Source organism: Mugil cephalus, chromosome 10 (genome assembly GCF_022458985.1).
Source record: "Mugil cephalus isolate CIBA_MC_2020 chromosome 10, CIBA_Mcephalus_1.1, whole genome shotgun sequence".
NCBI lineage: Eukaryota > Metazoa > Chordata > Actinopteri > Mugiliformes > Mugilidae > Mugil > Mugil cephalus.
The window spans coordinates 22,007,971-22,030,075 of record NC_061779.1 but is presented as its reverse complement, the minus strand read 5'-3'; the positions used below and the strand labels follow the sequence as shown (position 1 = coordinate 22,030,075).

Genomic DNA, 22,105 nt, shown 5'->3' with positions numbered 1-22,105 from the left:
TATACTAAAGTTGCATATACTAAGTCGATATGTTAGAGGCTGGGACTTAACTGACAACTAAACTGTCCTATTGCCTCCAGCAGAGATATTATTGCCTCCAGTAGAGATATTATTGCCTCCAGTAGAGTTATAATAGCCTCCAGTAGAGATATTATTGCCTCCAGTAGAGATATTATTGCATCCAGTAGATATATTATTGCTAGAGATATTTTTGCTTTCAGTAAAGATATTATTGCCACCAGTAGAGATATTGTTGCCATCAGTAGAGATATTATTGCCTCCAATAGAGATATAATTACCTCCAGTAGAGATATTATCGCCTCCAGTAGAGTTATAATTGCCTCCAGTAGATATATTATTGCCTCCAATAGAGATATTATTGCCTCCAGTAGAGATATTATTGCCTCCAGTGGAGATATTATTGCCTCCAGTAGAGATATTATTGCCACCAGTAGAGATATTGTTGCCACCAGTAGAGCTATTCCTGACTTACAAAACCAGGCATTGTTGCCCATCAGTGCACTTTTTCCAGACTCACTGAATGCAGTCAGGTTCCACCATCTTGTAGAAAGCCTGCTCAGAAGGGAAGGAGCTGTTACAGCTGCATACTGATGCCCGTGGTTTGGGAACGAGATGTCTTTTTTGTGTATCCATATACAGCATGTGCTTAACATGCAGTTAAATGTGAAACTGAAATGCACAAACAACAGTGCTGTAGTCTGACCTAAACAGGCTTAACCACAAGGCTATGTGAATAATGTCCACCCACACCACTGATAGGTTTATATTTGGTTGCTGAATTAGAATCATGTCGTGTGACAACCGAGAGCAGCCCGCCTGCTATTTCACCCTCACACTTTCTGCAATATGTTTTATCTCGCCACCATTCACTGTAGTAAGAATAGCTTAAAATTAATTAGACAAATTTTGCTGCCAATGTTTACCCTCCACAGAAGAGGATTATGAATGACTTTGTTTTGTTAGTCTGTGCACTTGTATGCTGTGTATTTAAGTACTTAATGGTAGTTGTCCATGAGAATCACACCTTTGGTGACATGAGTACACAGCACCAACTGCTGCCCTGGTACAGTGTTACAGCCCCTGAACAAACACACACACACATACACATACCATCTATCTCCTTTGTTACCAGAATAAATACTATCAGCTGATCAGAGCCCAATCAATTGATGTGGGGCCTGTGCTGAATCAACCATTATGCTCCATCCTCTTATCTAAATTGTCAATCAAGAGAAACTAAGAGATTTGATCAAACATCGAATTGTAATTTCAATAAAAGATTTCCTTTGGGCACATATGCGGCTAGTGTGGCACATTTGCTATTACATTTGGTTAACCGTTACCCACAAACACTCTCACAAAGAGGCAGCGGGAGTAATTACACATCTGCCTTCAGACTGAGGTCTTTACTTTCAGTGCTCTCCAACCAGGAAACTTTGTTAGATACTTGTTCAGCAAGTCAGCAAGACTGTGATGAAGTCATAGAACAGACATCACAAACTCACCATAGATGTTGTAGACTACACATCACTCCATCTCCTCTTACTGTTGGTTGACTTAAACTATGTCATAAAGAACTGTGACCAACTCTGCACAGAAACACAGAAACTGAAATTGCCTCAGCAATATATTTGTGGGATTACACAGAAGCTGTTTTGTTGCCTTCCAACCATGTTGTGTTAACCATGAGTAAGCGATCCATAAGAACGCCGTCTGTAATTCATAACCGGATAGCTGTGAGTTCAAGAGTTGTGTACACAGCTTCCCATGCTGTGACCACAGACTCATGGTCACAGTCATTTATTGACACAAGATACTTAAGACAGACTGTATTTGCTATCTAGCATTATTAGATAACATTTTAGTCTCTGTCAACCCTACATTCTTGCTGATGTCTAAACATACTTTAACTCATATTGTGACATATAATTCTAAACACGAAGTAGTTCAGTTAGGGTGGGAGCAAACTAACATTACAGTATCTTATCTAGGAGATAACACGTATGATTAAATATAGGGATTACACGATAAATCTTCATTTATTTTTTATCAAACCTTTAAGTAAGTAAACTGTTAAGTGGCCATGGATCCTGCTCTCGGTGAGACAAGTCTACTGAGTTTCTTGTATTTAAATAGGAGACTTCCAGCCTGCTGTGACAGAGTTGTCTCCTTGTCATACTGAGGCTCCTGTCACTGCCTGGCTGCCCCACCTGGAGGCGTTAATTTGCTCAATCATTATGCAGAGAGGAAAACATATTAGGACAGATGGCATTTTTGAGGACGCACATCGATACTGCCTGCTGATTGCACTGCCTCATTTGACCTTTGAACAGGAAAACCATTTGAACCACGCCACTCGGAGATCAACTCCATGTTTGGGATCAACACTGGTTCGTGTTGAATTGTCCTCAGTGTTTATATCACAACACTGAGAATGTAATATATTACAGGTGGACTGCAGTGGTTTGATGCTATGCCTCATGAACACCGCACATTGTTTGACCCTGGCGACAGGCCTTTTCATGATGTGTGGAGCACAAAAGCACCGTTCCCAGGAGGGATGATGTCCTTTCTCTCTTTCTGTTCCCTCTGAAGGAACGTCTTTGTTTCACTTCTGAGGCAGCTCAATAATATATTTATTCATGAAAAACAAATTTCCAAACTAACTCCTGAATGCAGACTGTTGTCATCCTGATGTCACCAATGATATGGGCATCTAAGCGTCTTCATTTCTTGCTCTTACTTGGTGTTTAATGGGGTTTTCACTAATTTCTTTCTGCCTTTTTTATTCAACTCATAGCACTTGTCTCTCAGATGTTCCTTTGCTAGTTTACACCTCTCCCTCTTTTATTTTCCCAATCTCTTATTTTCTCACATATCTCCCCTCTCCTCTTCTCCCTCACTCACTTTCTCTCACTCCTTCAGACTGCAGTGATGGCAAGCCCTGGGATCGATATCAAAACTTTGCATAATTCAACAGCAGCCTCAATAATGTATGACGCAACGAGCCACTTTGGATGTCTCCCTCCCTCTCACCCACTCTGTCTCTCTCTCTCTCTCCCTCTCACCCTCTGTTAGTCTCTCTCTCTCTGTTTCCTTCAGCCTCTCTCATTCAGGTGAAGTCCACCTGCTCTACTATTTGCATTAGTGATGAATGGGTTGCATTCAAACAATGAGCAAAATTAGTCCATGAATGCTTGAAGCCCAAATGAGTTCCATATGAAGAAATGTTTTCCTCTTGTTACAATAACATTACAAATAAATTAAATGTCAGGGAGTTACAAAGTAAAAGCTGGATGATCCATGGAGCTGCATATCAGCAATCTAGAGGCTTTTTAAAGGGATGGAGGGAGTCATTCAAAATCTGTCATAGATGCTGTAGCTGCTGTAGCTGGGGCAATACACCATACCAGTACTTTCTACAAGTCTTTGGTTATGAGTGCCCTGTACTTTGCTGTGGTTTGTTGGGGTGTTGTACCAGCAAAAACACATCAGTAGGATCAACAAATTGATCTGAAAGGGTGGATACGTCATTGGCAGTGAGTACGACGTTTGTGTCAGTCAGGGACAGGAGGACACTGGACAAACTGCTCTCCATCATGGAAAATCCATCTCATCCACTACACCAGGCACTTGAGGGGCAGAGGAGCTCATTCTCCAGCAGAGAATGAGAATTACTGATTCACCTCCACTCCCACAGTGAACGCTACAGAATTTCTTCCCTACCATTCTCTATCGAGCTGTACAACAACTCCCCTTTCTGCAACAGATAACTGTTGACGTTAAATGTACAAATGTCCGATTTCTTACATACATTTGTTGTATGCTAATTTTGTAATTTTTTTGTTCATGCTGTTTTATTTTATCTTTCTTTTGACTTATGGTCCACAAGAGTGTTTTTATGTGCAACTAAGCTACTATGACCAAGCAGTTTCCCTTGTGGATCGTTAAAGTATAACACAGATCAAAAGTTAGATCATTAACAAAAATACTAAAGTAACCTTACCCACAACACATACACAGACAATTCAACACTTTGTCATTGATTATTAGCCCATACATTCATAAAAAGGTAAAGCGGATTTTGAATATGTTTTACCTGAAAAAGATCTTTCAGATGTCGTCTGTCACGCTCTAGTTTGGGTGGGTCATGAAATATTGTTTCTGGCAAATAGCATACATCCAATTCAACTCTGTCACAGATATGCATACTCATTTGTGTCCACATGGTTAAGGGTCAGGCTAGTGGCTGAACCATCTCAGAGAGATTACAGGAGAGCAGTCCATGATGACACTGCACTTTCAGCACTGTTGGATTAGCATTAGCATAAACGCAGGTTCACTCCAGTCCATTTAGCATGCAGTAAGGGCCTGGGTAACACAGTTTCAAAGGTAAAAATCAAGGTAAATGGAAGGTAACACTCACCTAAAGTGATTAATATCACAACAAAAGGATCCATATGATCCATTCTGGCTTGTCAGTGAAACGCTAACTACCACAGCATGTTTGTGAAGCTACTATACAGAAGAACTTTAATGCATCTATTAATCAGAAGAAACACAGTTGACCTGAGGCTCTTGTGTCAGTTTTTATCAGCACAATTCAATTTATAGCCACAAATACTATTTATTAGTGTTGTTTTGTTTCTTTTTTTAAGAATTAAAATTAATTAATTAATTAATTAATTAATTTTTTTTTTATCTAGTTTAGTATGTCAGATTGCTCTAAACACTACAATACCCATGAGCTTCATGTGTGGTTGCAGAGGCGTAGCAATTCAGAACCATCAATGACTAAAGGAATAGGATTTTGTTGCTGCACTGCTGGATGTTTTCTCATCTTTGTACAGAATGGAAAGCTGTGGCAAATGTAACAAAATTAAACTTAATTCTGTAGACTTCCTTACTTACACGATATAATTGGGAGTTGTGTTATTTTTTAGTGCAGCCACTCATATTCTGTGATCTCTTAGCTTTCATGCTCATCCAATCAAGTTACATCAATTCACCTGCAGTTTAGATAAAAAATGAGCGACATTTTTAGTTCAGCAATAATGGATAACCCTTACATCTCACTTTCATAAACAATAAGTACAAATGTGGCTTAACTACCCCTACCAGTGGTATTTAGTTTCAGCATTTAGTGTTCACATGGGAACTAATCTGAATGAACAGTCAGTTGTGCAGTACTTGCCAACTACACGAATACAAGAAACAAACATACATTTTTTATGTTACCCTAACCAACAGAAGTCAGCAGCACTCGCAAACTCTTTACCCAACTCACCGCCTCCGGGCACTGGGGAGTGTTTTACTAGAAAGCAGGAGACAAGACGATGTGCAGAGAGGCAGAAGGAAAAGAGCCGACTAAGCGCACACAGCCTTGCCACACCAGTTCAGCTCAGGGCCAGAGCAATGAAAACCGACAGCTTCTCAGCAGCCTCCTATATACGTAGCTGGCACTGACTGTAATCTAGGAGCAGACTGAGCCATGAGTGTATGAGTGAACATACAGTACTTGTTTGTATGATAAAGAGGAAATGTGCGCATGTAGTCAGCAGGGCTCTTTAGGAAGGTTAAAGCGTCCCAGAAGTGAGTCCACACACAACCTTCCTCCTGCTGCGACAAGGTGAGAGAACAGAAGTGCTGTGTCACACTGAGGGTCAGGACACTGTTACACAGCAAAATTGAATGAGTGCTGTAACAGCCAGTGACACAGGGACGCTGGTGAAATCCACAACCACGTGAGTAAGCTCTCACGCTGGTGGTAATCCTAAACTAAATAATATGCTCATGCAGCATACTTTTATTTGTTAGTTTCATTGGCAAAGTAACAAATAAACAGCATTCGGCCTCATAAATGGACATGAACCAGCAGTGATTTATTTGTTTAGTTCCATGTCTTTATTTAACTCTAACTTGTTTCTTTAATACAGTTTAAATTGGGGTTGTAACACATGCTTCATTTTATATTATTGGTATTATTATTGCTATTATTATACATTAATTAATGTTATATTAGCTAAAGGGAAATGTTTCCACAGAGCTTTTCCTGCAGAAATTATTATTGTACCTATTGAAAGTTTCCATTAAATATCATCATCTAAAACTAAAAATTCATAGTTGATGAATCTGAATTTGCAGTTCTGGTGCTAAGCTAAGCTAACTGGCTGCTTAATGTGTAGATGATTTTATTAGCCTGGTTTAGCCAAACGTAGTTGCTATCAGAATATGGGTATGACAACACGACATTTGGATTTCAACTGATACAAAAAAAAAAAGTAATGAATAAATAAATGTTCATAATCCTACACCCAATTAAACCATTTTGTTATAAACAAATTCAAGTCCATCCATTAATCATCACATAAACCCATCCAAACTATTTGATTGGCCTGACTGATTTTTACCTGAAAATAATCAGTTCCCAACACAGTAACTGCAGTATGAACGAACAAATGATTAATTCTAATATTGGTTAATTAATTCTTAGTAGAATGAATGAAAATATCTTTGCTTCAGAAAGGACAGAAATCCTTAACTCATTATAAAAATTATCCAGATCTTTTAATGAATTAGATAAATAATGTACTGTATACTCTATGTCATTTTGTAATGTAGTTCAAGGTATAGTAAAAAAAACAAAGCTACCTATTCATTTGTAATGTAGTTTCCAATATAGTTGAAAACAAAAAACTACCTATTAAATTAACAACAGACTGATAGGAACTAATATTGGAAACCATTTAGTTGTGACGCTGAGCTCACTGGGGATCTCAGCGCATTGTATAAGAAGCCGTTTGGAGCTAAATAAAAACAGCAACCTCATCAAATCTGGAAAGTGAGTCTGAAGAGTGTTTTCGATTTTTATTTGACTAATTGCTGCCATATAATTTTTGTGCAAACGTAGTTGCAGGAAAAACACTAAGGAGAGAGAAATCTCACTTCAGGGGTTTCGAAACATCGCGAAGAAAGCAGTGGAAACGAGAAGCCGACACAGTATCCTGGCACTAGGGAAAAGAGCTTTGAGCTTCATGACCATAATTTTGCGCTGCCACTGTGCTCAATCGATTCCTTCACAGCAGTCTGGCATAGCTCAACAGTGATGAAAATGTCTCCTTCCCGGCATCTTATATAGAAGACGAAGACAAAAATTGACACAGGAAGTAATATTTTAGAGGCAGAAGGCAATTGGCGATGGGAATAAGAAAGAACAATGGTGCCATAAACGTGAGAAACAGTTAAGTTATCGAAGAAATGTTTGTTCTGCACTTTCACTGTGTGGCTTCAGAAATTTGTACATCACAGGTTAGAGAAGAAAATTGGGTATATGTTTCACAATAAAAATAATAATAATTATCTTTCACAATTAGATTTTAGAGCTTCTGAGTCAATGAGAAAACTCACAAGTCACAGTGAAAATATTAATGTAAAGCTCCAGGGATGAAAAATTAAACCTGTGTGTATGAGTCAGAAACTGCAGTTCCTCAAATGGCCACTTGAGGCTGTCTTAAAAAGCTGAGTTAATCTCATAGTACTTCATGTTAAAATGTCGTTTACAGCAGAAATAAACATGTTTAGAGCCTACCACAAAAACAGTTTTGATATCTAGAGTTGACAAAAACTATCCAAAAGGTGAATTTTCAAAAACAACCATAAAAAGGGTATGGCCACGTTGTATGACTGCCTCCATTCAGGAAATGTATGGGTTACAACCTCCTCATTTTACACTTGCTTGAGACATCCTGTCATCAGCAAAGTTGAACAAATGGAAAGGATGGCTGCATTATATTGAGGTGTGTTCCTAATACAATGCTGCTGCTTTTTGAGTCGTGAGTGAAAGCATTGGGCCCTAGCTCAGACCCATCCAGATCATCTTTTCCTTGCCTCACCCCCTCACACAATTCCCTCAAGGATATTCCACTGTCTGTGTAGAGACATAAAAATCGTGGGTGGAGAGCTAAATTTCCGGTGTAACTGGAGAACAATCTTCACCATACACATAAAATAAATAATGAGAGCTAAAGGGTGGTGAGAAGTTAGGGATAGATGGGAATGAGAGTCTGCAGCTAAAGGTCATCTTTAAGTCACTGCACCTCTTCAGCAGCAGTAAGACGATGATGAAAGCTGTGAGGCCTCAGTCGAGGAGGGTGAACATTTGGTTTGATTGGAGCTGCTGCATTTATAAGACTTTACCTTTCACTTTCAAAAGTGCAAAGTAGACTGCTCAGGTTTTAGGTGTAAAAATATCAATTTAAACTTACAAAGATTAAGTGGGAAAAAAAGGTACAAAAGCTCTTCAAGAGGAGGTGGAAGGGGTCTTCTACACTTTCGGATAATAACATACTGCAGCAAGTAGGGGAGGATTTCAAAGAGGGGATATGACACAGCAGGAAGTGAGATCCTTTCACTCTTCAGAAGAGTTTACGTGAGAGCAGACGGTCAGCATCATCCAGTAAAAAGTATGGGAGATTGTTTTGAATAAGTAGTCAGTGAGTGATAAACCAGAGAAAAAGTGAAATACATTTGATCAACTACCATATATTTTAAAAATCAAATACATGACATGACTTTTTGGTTTTAGAAAAGATTGAGTATTATCATTGATTTGTTTTTATTTTATTTTGTCCAACATATTGCAGACTAAAAGACATCAAGCCCAGCATAGTTTCAAGATAAAATGGTTAGTATAATCTTCCTTTAATGCAGGACTGTGCTGGACTGATGATTTTTGTGTGGGCTTGTGTGGATGAACAGGTACATGGGCCACTGTCTCTGAGTACTATAGGCAGAAAAAGCACTATATAAATAAAGGCCATAATACAAATACAAACCATAGCAGTTGTGCAAATTCATGAACGCAGCAGCTTAATGTGGACTTGTGGAGAAAACTCATGGAGGAAACAACAAAGGGAATGGTTATGAACAAACAAATATATTTTTAGACAGTGTCATAGCTATAGAGACGGCTGTATTGGCAACCAACATCCTGGATTGTTCGTAAAGACGTTTAAAGGATAGTTCCAGTATATTTTCAACCTTGGCCCTATTTTCACATCCTTTTGGTTTGAATTATCAACAGGGACTAAATGTTTGTAATAGGTCCAATATTGATCCAGAACATTATGACTAGCGACAGTGAAACAACTGCAATGTAATTAAACAGGACATTTGCTGCAGTTCACTAAAAACACCTTTTTCATTGTAGGTTCATGTATGTATTTTAGTGGGCATGACTACACTACATGTTCTTCAATATTCATGTGCAATATCACAATGTTCTCATGTGCAATATTACAATGTCACTCTTAATTTAATCCATGCTTCACATTATTTATTTATTATTATTATTTACCCAATCTGCTATTTTACATTTTCTACATTTTACATATTTTTTTTATATTATTTCATATATACCACCATTCATCTCACTCTTGTGTTACTGGCAGCAGGCCTGCCATTGCACACAATATGTTGCTTATGCCCACCCACTTTTGGTTTTTATTCTCTGGCTCATTATTTTTATGTACCACTCTTTGCCCTCTTAATTGCCCCTCAGGGATATATAATTTTTTTTTCTGACTCTGATTATTCCAAGAGTTGTAACGATGCCAATCCAATCATGGATTCATATTTGTGGTTTGGAGTTAAAAGCTTCAACAACAACGGTTTTGGATACATATATCATAAATTCAGACATTCAAATGAATCCCACTTAGGACAAATTCTTAACTTACCCCTAATTTATGGTCAAGTGAAGGTATCAGGTAATATTCATTCACTTGATTTATGACCAAAATAACTAATGATGACCATCAGCCTCTGCTGTACTCAGCATTTATTGCTAATCAGTAAAAATGAGCACGGAATTAGCAGGAAATGTAATGCTAGCGTTTAGCTCAAGGTGCACTACCAAACTACAGCCTCTGAAAATGCAGGAGAGTCGATCACAATTTCTCAACATAAAAAACAGTTCTACTTTAACTGCATATAACCAGGAAACAACACAAAAACACAGCAGGTCCTCCTTTTGGCCTTCAGCACATCCTGCCCATCCTCCACCACCCACTGCCCTCAATATATCGATATAGGGCTCAAAGATCTCTTTAACCTTTCATCTTTGACATGCAAGGTCCTTCCCATGCAGGCAATGACAGTGAGCGTGCACCACAGGGACACAAACACAAATAAGAATTCATGAAGGACTTTAACAAAGACCTACATAGATTTGCACTTGTGTGCATATGTATTTTGCTTTTAGAGGTCGTGTTAAGATAGAACAAGGTGACAGGAGAAAGTCAGATCTCAGCAGTGTGACCACCTTCATGAATGGGCAGAAGTATTATATAACTGCACATCATTTTAGAGGCCTCTTAAGCAAGTATATAGTCTTTCATGGGCTGCCTGCTCAACTAAGCCATCTTACTGGGCTAAACCTGCATGTGTGTGTGTGCATGTGTGTGCGTGTGTGTAGGAGGGAGGATCCACAAGTAATGGTTACATTGAGTTTATTCCCACTGATTCTTTTATTTTTTCCCTTTCTCTCCACCCACATCTCCCACAACAAGATCAAGAGAGACAGAAGGATGTGATGTTTCACATCTCACTTCAAAGGATCTCTGGACCTGTGGGACATTGAAGCCCATTTCCTATTAACCAACAGGCATGCCCAGTACTTTGTTCTGTATGGTTAAAATTCTTTTTTAATCATTCCTTCATTAAGAGGCTACTAGTGCCATGTGCATTATTGATGGTTGACCAGATCTTAAAGTGTTGTCAAAGGCTGGCTCTAAAGTGTTTTAGTCATCTATTAAAACTGACATGTCTTCATTTCTTTGTATGTGTAAATATACTTAGACTCTGGGGGACGCACATTTTATGTGACATGCATCGTACCTATAGGTTGGCAGCTGCAGTAAAAGAAAAAGCTTTGAGGGAAATAAATAAGCAATAATAACATGCTAATGATTACTAGGAAGTGCAGGAACATAGAGTCAAAATGTAATCTACGAATGAAGTAAAAAAGAGCATTTAAAAACATTCTAAACTGAATCAGAGGGTCGAGCAGAGACACTGGATTTTCTATGGCCGAGAGCCATTTCTGAGAAGTGAGAACTTCACAGAGCACAACATGTGCACAGGTAATTTGGTCAAATAGGTAACTACACAAACACATGGTAAATGAACACACACACTTCAGTGAGTTCAGTGTGGGAGGCTTAGTCAGAGTAAATCGCTGACACTAATCCGTGGCCTGTCTAACCCAGCTCACTTCACAGTATTTGTGGAAGCAGCCTGCGTGTGTATGTGTTCAGTTTTAGAACATGTATCGTTTCATATGGAGTGTGTGATCTAAGCACTGACAGATTTGTCAACTATATGTGTGTGTTTCAATTTATGCTCAAGGGGTAGCAGAGTGCAGAGAGACTGCAAAAATAAAAAGTCATCGCTGCATTACACTGTTTCTACACTAGGGGCTGCTGTGTAATACATATTATGAAGGGATGCTCATGAAACTATGGCATAAACACAGTGACATAGCTATCTTCACTCAACTGTCATGTCAATGTCAATATATTAATAAAGCACACTGTGAAACAAATATTGGCCAATAACGTTAAAGTTAATTGCTGTTTTATTTTTTTCTGCAGAAAGTGAACTTGAGCAGCGTTGCAAGAGGAATGACTGTGTGTTTTACTGTAAGGCTCCAACAGTGCAGCAGTGTCATCGCACTCCTGCTGAATGTACCCATTAAATGAAAACTGATCACCATGGAAACTCTGGGGTATAAATTTAGATCTTATCCTTATATTTAGATCTAATCCTTATATTTACTGTCAGTTGTGTTATAACAACCAAACAGAGGAAGGATGAAAGTTGGTAAGTTAATGAGTTAGTATCATGGTCAGATAACACTGTATGTATGAAATCAGAAGTCAGTTGCATAAAATACACCTAAGAATTATTTTTATTTGTTGTTTATTTAACAGGGACAGTGCACAGCTCTCAGTCATACCAGAATTAGCTACTAGCTAATTTTCATCTGAAGTCTCTGAGGAGGAACAGAAAACATGTAGTGTTAAGACAGATATCTATCACTATAGTATAAAACAAAAATAAAATAAAATGAAAACATTGTTACAAAACAACATCTTCAGACAACAACAACACCAACAAGGGAGTTTCACACTATTGAGACACAACAGCAGCAATAAAATCACAACGTTAAAACACAACATTAACAACAAGATTAGGGACCAGTGAATTATGAGCCAGTGTTTGACAGTTTATGATTTATGGGTGCACGATCGGGTTGATTTTAGCCATGATTTAATCTTGGATTTAAAGTCATAAAGGTGGTGATCTCTCTAATTTTGCCTGGTACTGAGCTCCAGTAATTAGTGGCTGACCTGTCAAACTCAGTAGATCTGTGCTGTACTAGGCATTCACCTTGGCTGGTCATCCTAGTTGTCCTATTGACTGGATGCAGTGATATGAAGTCATTAATTACCCTGTACACTAGACTAGTATCAGCAAGACACACAAGACTCAAGAGTTTATGCCTTTGAATGACGCTACCATGATGATAACTGGATGGCTTTTTGTCTAGTGCCTTGAAAGTTTGTTTATAGAACGTTTGTAGTTGAAGAAGTGTAATTTTCTCAGCTTGTGATGCAGTACGTAATGTGTGAAAAAAATTATTCAGTGCATATCTAGTTTAGCTGGGTCTAAGGGAAGAGGATTTTGAATGTATCTAAAATTTCTTAGGTTGAATTTGACAGAATTACACTCCTGCTTCATGTGTTTCTTAAAGGACAACTGTGAGTCGACAGTAATTCCAATACAATGAAAATGTGACACAGTCTGGATCTTTTCCACTTAACAGGGATGTCTGGCTGGTTTCTATTTTTTTCTTATGTAAAAGTACATGTATGCGCTTTCACTGATGTTTAGTGTCAGGCAAGACCCTGAAAGCCAAGCGGAAACTTTGGCCATTGCTGCTGTTAATTTGGCTTCCACATCACATCTGTCTCTTCCGTGTGTAAGAATAACTGTGTCATCCGCGTACATTTGTTTATCAACTTCAGGACATACAAGTGGCAAGTCATTCACATATATAGTAAATAGTAAAGGGCCTAAAATTGAGCCTTGCGGGACACCAACAGAGCAGTGATGACAGCTTATTCCCTACTCTGGTCTTCTCATAGTGAGGCAGGATTCCATCCATTTAATCCCCTTTAAACCTATCGAGGCCATACAGTGCAGACAATGCTATAATTACAATCTGGGTTCCATAAAGTATCTAGTCACAGTTTTCATATTACCAGCACATCATCCCATGCAATTTGGCTTCAGAAAAAAAGTGGGAGTGCTGTAGGAGTTGTTTTCCGGATCTGAAAAAAGCATTTGACACAGTGAACCATAATGTTCTTCTTGCAAAGTTGTTGATGATTGCTGATGATGTAATTAAGTAGAGTGTATGAATGCTGCCAACTAACTAACACTACGTAGAGAAATGTTTTTCATTAAATGAGCTATGAAAGTCTGTAAACAACAGAACAGCGTGACACAGGAACAGATTCTCATCTCTCTACCGTCAGACTCTCAATCAGCCACTTACAGCTGGTTTCTGTTTTTAAAACACACGTCCAAGGTGAGATGAAACGTGTTTGTTATTGCTCAAAGCAAGTCCCATTGATGCCTCACAGCATATCAATATTGTTGTAATGTGCCATTGTGCTTCCCAAATAGCAGATGAAAAGAAAGCAAGCTTCTCATTTTACACAAGTACACAAGGCCTTGGAAACGTTTATGAAAAATCAGTGTACTGTGAAATTTGAAAACACAATGAAACTAGGTCTGAACAGCATGTTGAGTTGAATAAAAAAAAAAAAAAAAAAAAAAAAAGATGATTAGATATGTTGTATTCTGCCCCTGGCTTGTTAGTTGTGAATTTGGGTAGCAATGCCACAAAGAGACTACACATCTCATCTGAAGATAAACACATGTTTGGTTGTGGTTCAGTATTTTAGGAACCCTGCAGAAGGTTTTATTAGTGGTATTGCTGGGATGTTCAGGCTTGGTGTTTAAGGCACTGATAATAAATTGGAAACTGTTAATTAACTGACAACTGACCCTTGGAGAAAACAATACATCAATGACTGAAAAGGGAAGAATCAAGGACAAGCTATGAAAGAGATATCAGATAAATGTTCCTTCACAGCAGTTTAACTCCCAAGAGCTTTGCTGCCAATAGAAAATTAGTGTTTCAAAAGAGCTGGCAGCACAAAGAGGTAATTTGGACAGTATTAAAACTGTCTGTAGAGAGCTAAAGGCTTTGGTTGGCATTATAAAAAATAACATTAGATTAAATTTCTCTATTATTGCCTGAAGTACAGGAAATGGTTATTTTTTTCCTTCAAAATGAGCATACCATGCTTTGGTAATTACTTTTTGAATTTTCTCTAAAATATGCAATAAATAAAACATAGATTCAAAATTCAAGAATTAACCTTTGCCTCTCTTAGGAGAGAAAGCAGATCTTATCAACTCTCCCTCACCTCATCACCCACATTTCAAAAATCAGCTGAGGGGATAGAGGAATTGTGCTGCCATTTTCCCACATGGAACTTTTTCCGTCAAGCCAAAGCAATGCAATCCCCTTATCTATTTCTGCACTGCAGCCATTGGATTGCTCTCCATTGAAGTGCTATTGATTTGCCTTGTGTGCTATGCTGATGGAGGTGGGGGGTATGATTAGGGGTAATCAATACTCCCAGAATCTATTCTTGGTCCTCTGGCCTCAGCTACCACACACACACACACACAAAGAGATATAAAGCAATTCAGTCTGGGAACAAACACTGAATGCGGAAATAACAAAGGGTTCCTATTATGCATAAAGGCTTGAAATATTTAGACCTAAAATAATGCTGTACATCAGGAGATGAAATCCATCGCTATCACCACCACAAGATGAAATGACAAGGTTATGGCAACGGTGAGCTACGTTCACTCATCCTTTAAATAATGTAAAACAAACATGATCTTTGATGCGCTACATTAGAAAGTGACGATTGCACAGGTTGACACTGAAGATGGCTTTGTTCGATGTGTGCTATGATGCGTGAAAAGAAGGACTCTATTCTACCCTTCCTTAGCGTATTGTACCATAGTTGTTCAGATTACTGGTGATAATGGGCCCTTTGTAACTTTGTCACTCAAAGTGTGAGGAGACAGAGCAGGAGAACACAAGCTAAAGCCTAAATCGGTATCTGTATTATAAGGCATAAAAAGCACAGTGTAATTGGGCTGGGCAACAAAGACGCATCAATGTGAATACACAATGTAAAACTTCTAGTGACTAAAGTGTAATGGCACTTAATGGATGTGAACTATAAGGATCTGAGGGAAGACAGTACATGGTAGGGTAGGTTTCACACCACTGACGTGTATTCACAGTTGTGGTTTGGTTCTCTTGGTCAAGACCAACACACAAAATGATTTTACAAAAGTCTCAAATCACTAAGCTTTCACATTGTGGTTTTTATAATTAAACCAAAACATGCAAAACTAAGAGCATACTGTAGATAAGGTCACACCCTTTTGCAACAGAACCTATAGAAAGCTCAAGACAACAGCTGTGTGCTGGGTTAAATGCACTCTTTGGGCTCATGGTGGTATTTTTCCCAGCTGAGAACTCAAAAACAACCTTGAGTACTCCTAAAGAACCAAAAAGAACCTTAAGTATTCTGCCCTTCCAAATTTTGGAATAATGTGGCAGCTCTTGTTCAGTAAGTTCAGCAGGTTGTCAATGACCCAGAGGGTTAGTGGTTCTATCCCCAGTACACTGTCCACGTGTTTAAGTGCCCTGGTGCAAGACACTGAAGCATTAGTTGCTCCTGGTGTGTGTGAATGTGTGTGAGGCTGTGGGCTCATACAAGTGGGCAAATGTGTCATTGGGACATTAAAGCAGATACTTCTTACAGGTTGCAGTTAGCACATTTCAGTCAAATTCAAAAACGTCCCCTTACAGTTGTTTTAGATAATAATCATAACCTGGAGTACTTCAGTACTTAAGTCGAACCACAACAGAGTTTGATTGGATCAAGACAAAAGACAGACAAAGCCCTTCTTAACAGGGTGGTTCTCAGCCACTGCCAAAGTAATTACTTTACGAGTTTGTTTTAATCAAGCCAAACCTGAGAACTCCCAGACACATGCAGCCAAAGTCAACAGACACATGAGTCACCATCGCTTCCTCACTTGAAGGTATGATGCTCAATGTCAGTGACACTTAACAGCACATGGAGTCAGACACTATACCACACTAGACGCTGCTTTACATTACACTGCCTTTAGAAATCACACCAGTGATATACTGTTTAGAAATCCATACACTGCCTTATGAATACAACCAACCAAGAGCTATTTAATGTAATCAACTGAGGTAAAAAGTTCCAGTGTTGATGTCCTAATGTGAGGGACTTTACTATCATTTCAAAAGCAGTTGAATTAACAAAGACTGTTGTAAACAATAAAAAAAAAAGTGACTCATACTGTATCAAAGTAGTGGAGGAGCGTTTCTGTATAAAAATAACTCATAAAGACAGGCTGGGTAACAGATGGGATGAAGGATGCTAATAATATTTACTGTTTCACAGGAATTCCTCGACTTTTTCGGAAGGCATTTGCTTCATTTAACAATTGTGTTGAAAAATGCTGTGTCATTTTGTGCTGACTCCAGCTCTCGCTTAACAGTTGCCACCAGTGCAGTTATAATCTGTCCTGTGCTTGTCTGAATCCCATATGTGTGTGGATTTGCTTGATCATCAGGCCATCATTACCTGGCATGGAAATAATGCCCCATTCAGCACCTATTTCATGTTCAACCTGGGCTCTGATCCCTAAATCAGGACATCACATAGACACAGACAGACCTAGTGTCGCACGTCCACGGCTCCCTGTGAGTCGCCATGGTGATTATACACACAGCTCAGCTTTGATGCAGTGCAGATGGATTAAATTTCCTCTAAACCAATGAGTCGATTATCTAAAGCAAAAAAGGATTGATGTGATGTTTTAATAAAGGAGTCAAACAGGACATAAAAAGAAAAAAAAATTAATAAAGGAGGATAAAGGAGTTTCTCATTATGTCGTTATGTGTAAAGTGATTTTAAAATTCTAGTAATAACGTAGTGATGCTAAAATAATCACTTTGACATGCCCCACCCTTAATCATTCTAAAAATAACATTCATTTTTATATTTTTCTAAATCAAGCGTGCAGACTTAACACTCAAACACACAAAAAGGGGTTGTCTGTTGTTTATTTTTCTCGTAATTAACCTGCAGGGAAATTAAATTTATTTCAGTGCATCTAATTCTCTCTCTGATTCTCTCCTTTTCTCTCTCTATCTGGCCGACCTCAAGCAGATGGCTCCCCCTGTATGCGCTAGGTCCTGCTCAAGGTTTCCTCCTGTTAAATGGGAGTCATTGCCAAGTCCCCCGCAGAGCTTACTCTATTCAGGATCTGGTTTTGTAAAGCATCTTGAGACAATTCAGATCCTGTCTGATGCTAAATAAATAAAACCTACTCAGAATTATTAGAACTGAACTGGTAAGTAAACAGGTCAGAAACTCTAACCAACACTACACTGTGGACGAGCTTTTAGCTAAATGTTGCACTTTGTGGGTTCAAACCTGGAGGGTTGAGGTTTCAAGCTGACACTGACCTCTGACCTCGGAGGAGAAGTGGGCAGAGTGACGAGTTATAAACAGCTGCAACTGCTGATCAAGGTCGCAACACTTGAGGTCAACGTCCCAGGATCGAATACCTGCCAGGGAAGAAGAGAAAGAAGAGAAATTTCACTTGAGGACAACAACATGAAGCAGTGAAGGACAGATACTAGATAAATAAAGCAAACCTTCCTGGGCTAGTTTCTGAAGTATATATAGCAAGCGAGTTATTGTGTGAGTAATTTTCTTCAGCCTGTTTTTGTGGGAGCTTAAGGTAACCTTCTAACAGATGTTGCTGCTCGCTTCCCACCTTCTCCCCTCAACTCTGCTTCTAAACTCTGTGCGCTGCAGGGAAGGTCAGAGAGCACTTCACATCCAAGATGTCATGAGACTGAGAGCACTACATGCTTTTCTCAAATCAAGTATGTTAAATATTAGTTTTCCTCCTATTTTACCACATTTTGTTTTGACAAGTTTCACATTATGACAAGGAACCTTCAAACACCACAATGGACACATCACTGGAGTGGCTCTGGGGCAAGTCCAACTGCCGAAGACAAATGCTCAATTACACTGATCAGGCATGACATTATGACCACTGACAGGTGAAGTAAGTAACATTGACCACCTTGTGACAATTCAGTGTTCTTGTGGGAAATTTTTGGACTTGGCATCTAGACCAGACCAGGTACCCCTACGACACACACACAAAAACAGTTTAGGAAGCTCAAAAAACATGAAGAACAACACAAGGTGTTGACCTGGCCTCCAAATTCACTAGATCCCAAAATGATCAAGTATCCGTGGGATGATCCACAGAGGCCCCTCCCCTCAACCCATAGCACCCAAAGGCCCCCACTAACGACATCCTGTTACCAGACACCACAGGACACCCTCAGGAGGACCATGTCCATTATCTGATGAGTCACAGCTGTTTTGAAGGGTACACAACATTAGTTAGGTGGTAATAATGTTTTGCCTGATTGGTGTAAACTCAAGAGAAGATCTGTGATACGATGAAGTGGCCTGGTCTGCCAGCAAGAACAGACAAACTGCACATTTGAAAAGCCTGTACTTAAGACCTAAGCTTGGATTATGCCAAGCCTACATGGTAGCCTATGCAAAAGCCAATAGCATCGTAAAGATTAATACTTGCGCAACTTTGTGTCACAGAGGATTGTTCTGTAATTGTGCCACAAAATTGCTAGTCAGTGGTTAGCCAGCTGTGGTGAGATTCTCTGTGTGCTTCAAACATTGGTGACTGGTACGGACTGGCTCATGATGAAACTGAGTTCAATAAATGTCGATCAACAGTTACTGTCACTGAAATCACTGCAACGCGGAAAATAAGTTTGAGTAGATGCCGTGTAGGAGGCAGAAAGAGGGTGAATGCAGTAGCCACTTTCATGGCCAGGGCATGTAGTTAGATTTCTAGATGGAAACGGTGAAGTGCTGAAGCAAAAACACTCCAAACTGTAACAGCTGCCAAAAGGGTTTCAGTGGTTTCAAGGACTCAATTACTTGTCTAAACACTTTTGCAAAATGAGTTATTTTTGTTTTCTGAAAACATGTGTTTGTCTTTGCTACCATGGTTTATTGAGAGTACACACACAGTTTTTAGTGTAAGTTTGACGTAAACTCTATTCCATTATATAGTGAGCAAAAACTGAGGGTATTCAAACATTTCGACCTTACTGCAGCCACCACTGAAGTAAAAGTATGAATTAGCTTTGAGTAAAATATCAAATCTAATTAACTGCTTCAATCCTTTCCATTACAAGCATTATATGTTATTAATATGTGCAAACCAGAGGATAGGAGACACATTTTAAATGATAATATATTATTATTAGTAGCATTGGTATTAGACTAGCAATGAGTAGCTAGATGATTATAAATTACTTGAACTTGTTATTCTGTCTCAATTAAGTTACATCAACTGTAGTGAAAGCAAGATAAAAATCAGCACTTCATGGTAAATTATGCTAACTGGAGTATTCTGAATCAGTAGAGATGATTCATTAATGAATTGAACAGCGTCTCACATACTCTCTCTCCCTCTCTCACACACCCACACACACACAACACACACATACTAAACAATTTTATCAGATTCTACTGAGCTGCAATGAGTCAAACTTCAGAGGGAACTTGTGTCAGATCTCATCCAGAAGGACAGAAACCAATGCACGCACCTCTCTCTCATCTTATCCGCTTGTGAATTCCTTCAGCGAGACCAAAAAAAAAAAACAGATTATTCAAATTTTTTTCCAAATCCATGCCCCTGCTCTGAAATCTCCTCTTTCGCAGTCAAAAAAAAAAACTCTGTATGGGCCTTAACTGAGGAGAAAATGTTCCATCACTGCAGTCTGTTCACAGATACGCTGTGTCACTGTAGCATTCACTGGCTAATGTCTTTTTCAGTACTACAACATGCATTAAAATAACAATAACCTCCGAGAGTCATGTTTTTTGTCCTTTTATTGTACTCTTCTTTTAGAGCAACAGGGCAAATTATGAGTAATAGAAGCCCTTGTGAATCTGCCTTTCATGAAGGTAATCAGTAATCAGTCTCTGAACTCATAATCATCAGTGGCTGTGCATACATGTCAAGTTTCAGTCTGCTTCGCTAAGTGCTTAAGCTTTGTGTACACACAACAATACTGCAGAGCTGATATAATTAGTCAGTCAGCAAAAAATTAATCTGCAGTTATATACCTGACAATAACTTTTCCTCTGAGAGAAACAAGGGGGCAATTAGTGGTTGTGGCTTCTCAAATGTAACAATTTGCTGCTTTTATGTCACTGTAATATATTTTATCTTTAGGATTCAAAATGCTGGTAAAACACAATGGACAATGTAAGTTTTAAATAGATTTTAAGGGATTTGATCTATTTTTCTGGACATTTAATTAACTAAATCAATAATTAAAAACATCCATTAAGCAGTTAAATATTAATTGACAGGTTATTCCATAATGAAAATAATAATTATTTGAATCACGTTATCATTTGAAATAAGTCAGGTACAATTACTCTACTCTGCAACCCGGTTAGACAGACTCTACATACATAAAAGAAAACCTCCTTTGTCCTTTTAGGTTCGGTTGTCAGCCAGATCAAGTTAATGGAGTCACCCAGACTGAGACCTTCATTGGAGACTGTCTGATGCTTTCCATTGAAAACCTTAAAGAAGCAGTGTTGGGCTCTTCCTTATCATGGAGTGTGGAAATTAAGCAGACTTGCATTTGCCAAACTTACATCTTAGTCTTCACGCTTGAAGCCTCATCTCTCGAAAAAGCCACAGAATTCATTCATTTGATCATTTCCATTCATTTTCTGTAACTGTAAGAGGCAGGCTAAGCCGAAGTGAAAACACTCCACACATACGAGTGAATGGGACTAACATCATGAATAAACAAACCAGCACACTGCAGACTGAAGGGTGTTGTTATTTGTTGTAGGTGGAGAGACTCAGTGACAAGTTTATCGATGGGTCGTCAATCAGAATCAGACCTCAACCAGAGCATGGCCTGTACAGCTGGCCACCAACCACCCCATGTTGTCTCGCATTGTGGCTGTAAAACATTTAGTGTTGTGAAATGTTAATAATGGTATTAATGCAAAACGCTATTACTTAAATCCTCATCACTTCCTGAATGACTCATTCACTGTACTGTGTGTAAGATTCCTTTCGCATTTTGAGATGCAGCCAGACAATTATGTCTGCTTAATAATGCAGACCACCTACACATACCGGCTGGTTAGGAGAATAAGTGCTGCAACAGTGTTTAAAATTAATTCAATATATAATCATGGCTGTGCCGTCTGTGGTGAGGAGAAAGCACATTTAGTTCAGCGTCACAATGTTTTACGCATCATCTTGGAGGGCAGCTCCATTCTGGTAAAATTCATGAGATCCGGCAACAATTCACCTTAGCTGGTTTTCAGATAGGTATGTGCTTATGGCTGACCTATGTGGTGCAGACAGATATGGGCGTGTTTTAGACACAGTGACACTCACTCTTAAGGGAACCTATAAAGACAGCAAGAATCAGTTATTTTTGTCATTTTATTGCTTGAAGTTACCCTGCTATAGACAGTGATTAGCAGATACTTTACAAACTTTACAAACTCTTTCCAACACCAACTCCCACATGGGTCTGTGTATTAAACTATCTGGTGTGTCATGTTAGCTAATGCTACTTTGTGTTTCTTGTGTAAAGTTAAACAAAAAGAGATTTCAGTTTTTACTTTTATTTTTTTATTTTTTTACATTATAGCTACTACATTGAAGTCCCCCCATAGAATAACAAATAAAGCAATTGCGAAACACAAACCTTTCA

At 38.7% G+C, this 22,105-nt stretch overlaps 1 protein-coding gene across 1 annotated transcript in view; it reads right to left on the bottom strand.

Annotated features, from left to right (window-relative positions):
• Window positions 1-22,105, bottom strand: part of map1ab (microtubule-associated protein 1Ab) — a 64,489-nt gene that overhangs the window by 40,202 nt on the left and 2,182 nt on the right. The window contains exon 2 of the mRNA XM_047595351.1: window positions 17,756-17,857. Coding sequence (XP_047451307.1) covers window positions 17,756-17,857 — 102 coding nt within the window. The remainder of the gene's footprint in view (window positions 1-17,755; window positions 17,858-22,105) is intronic.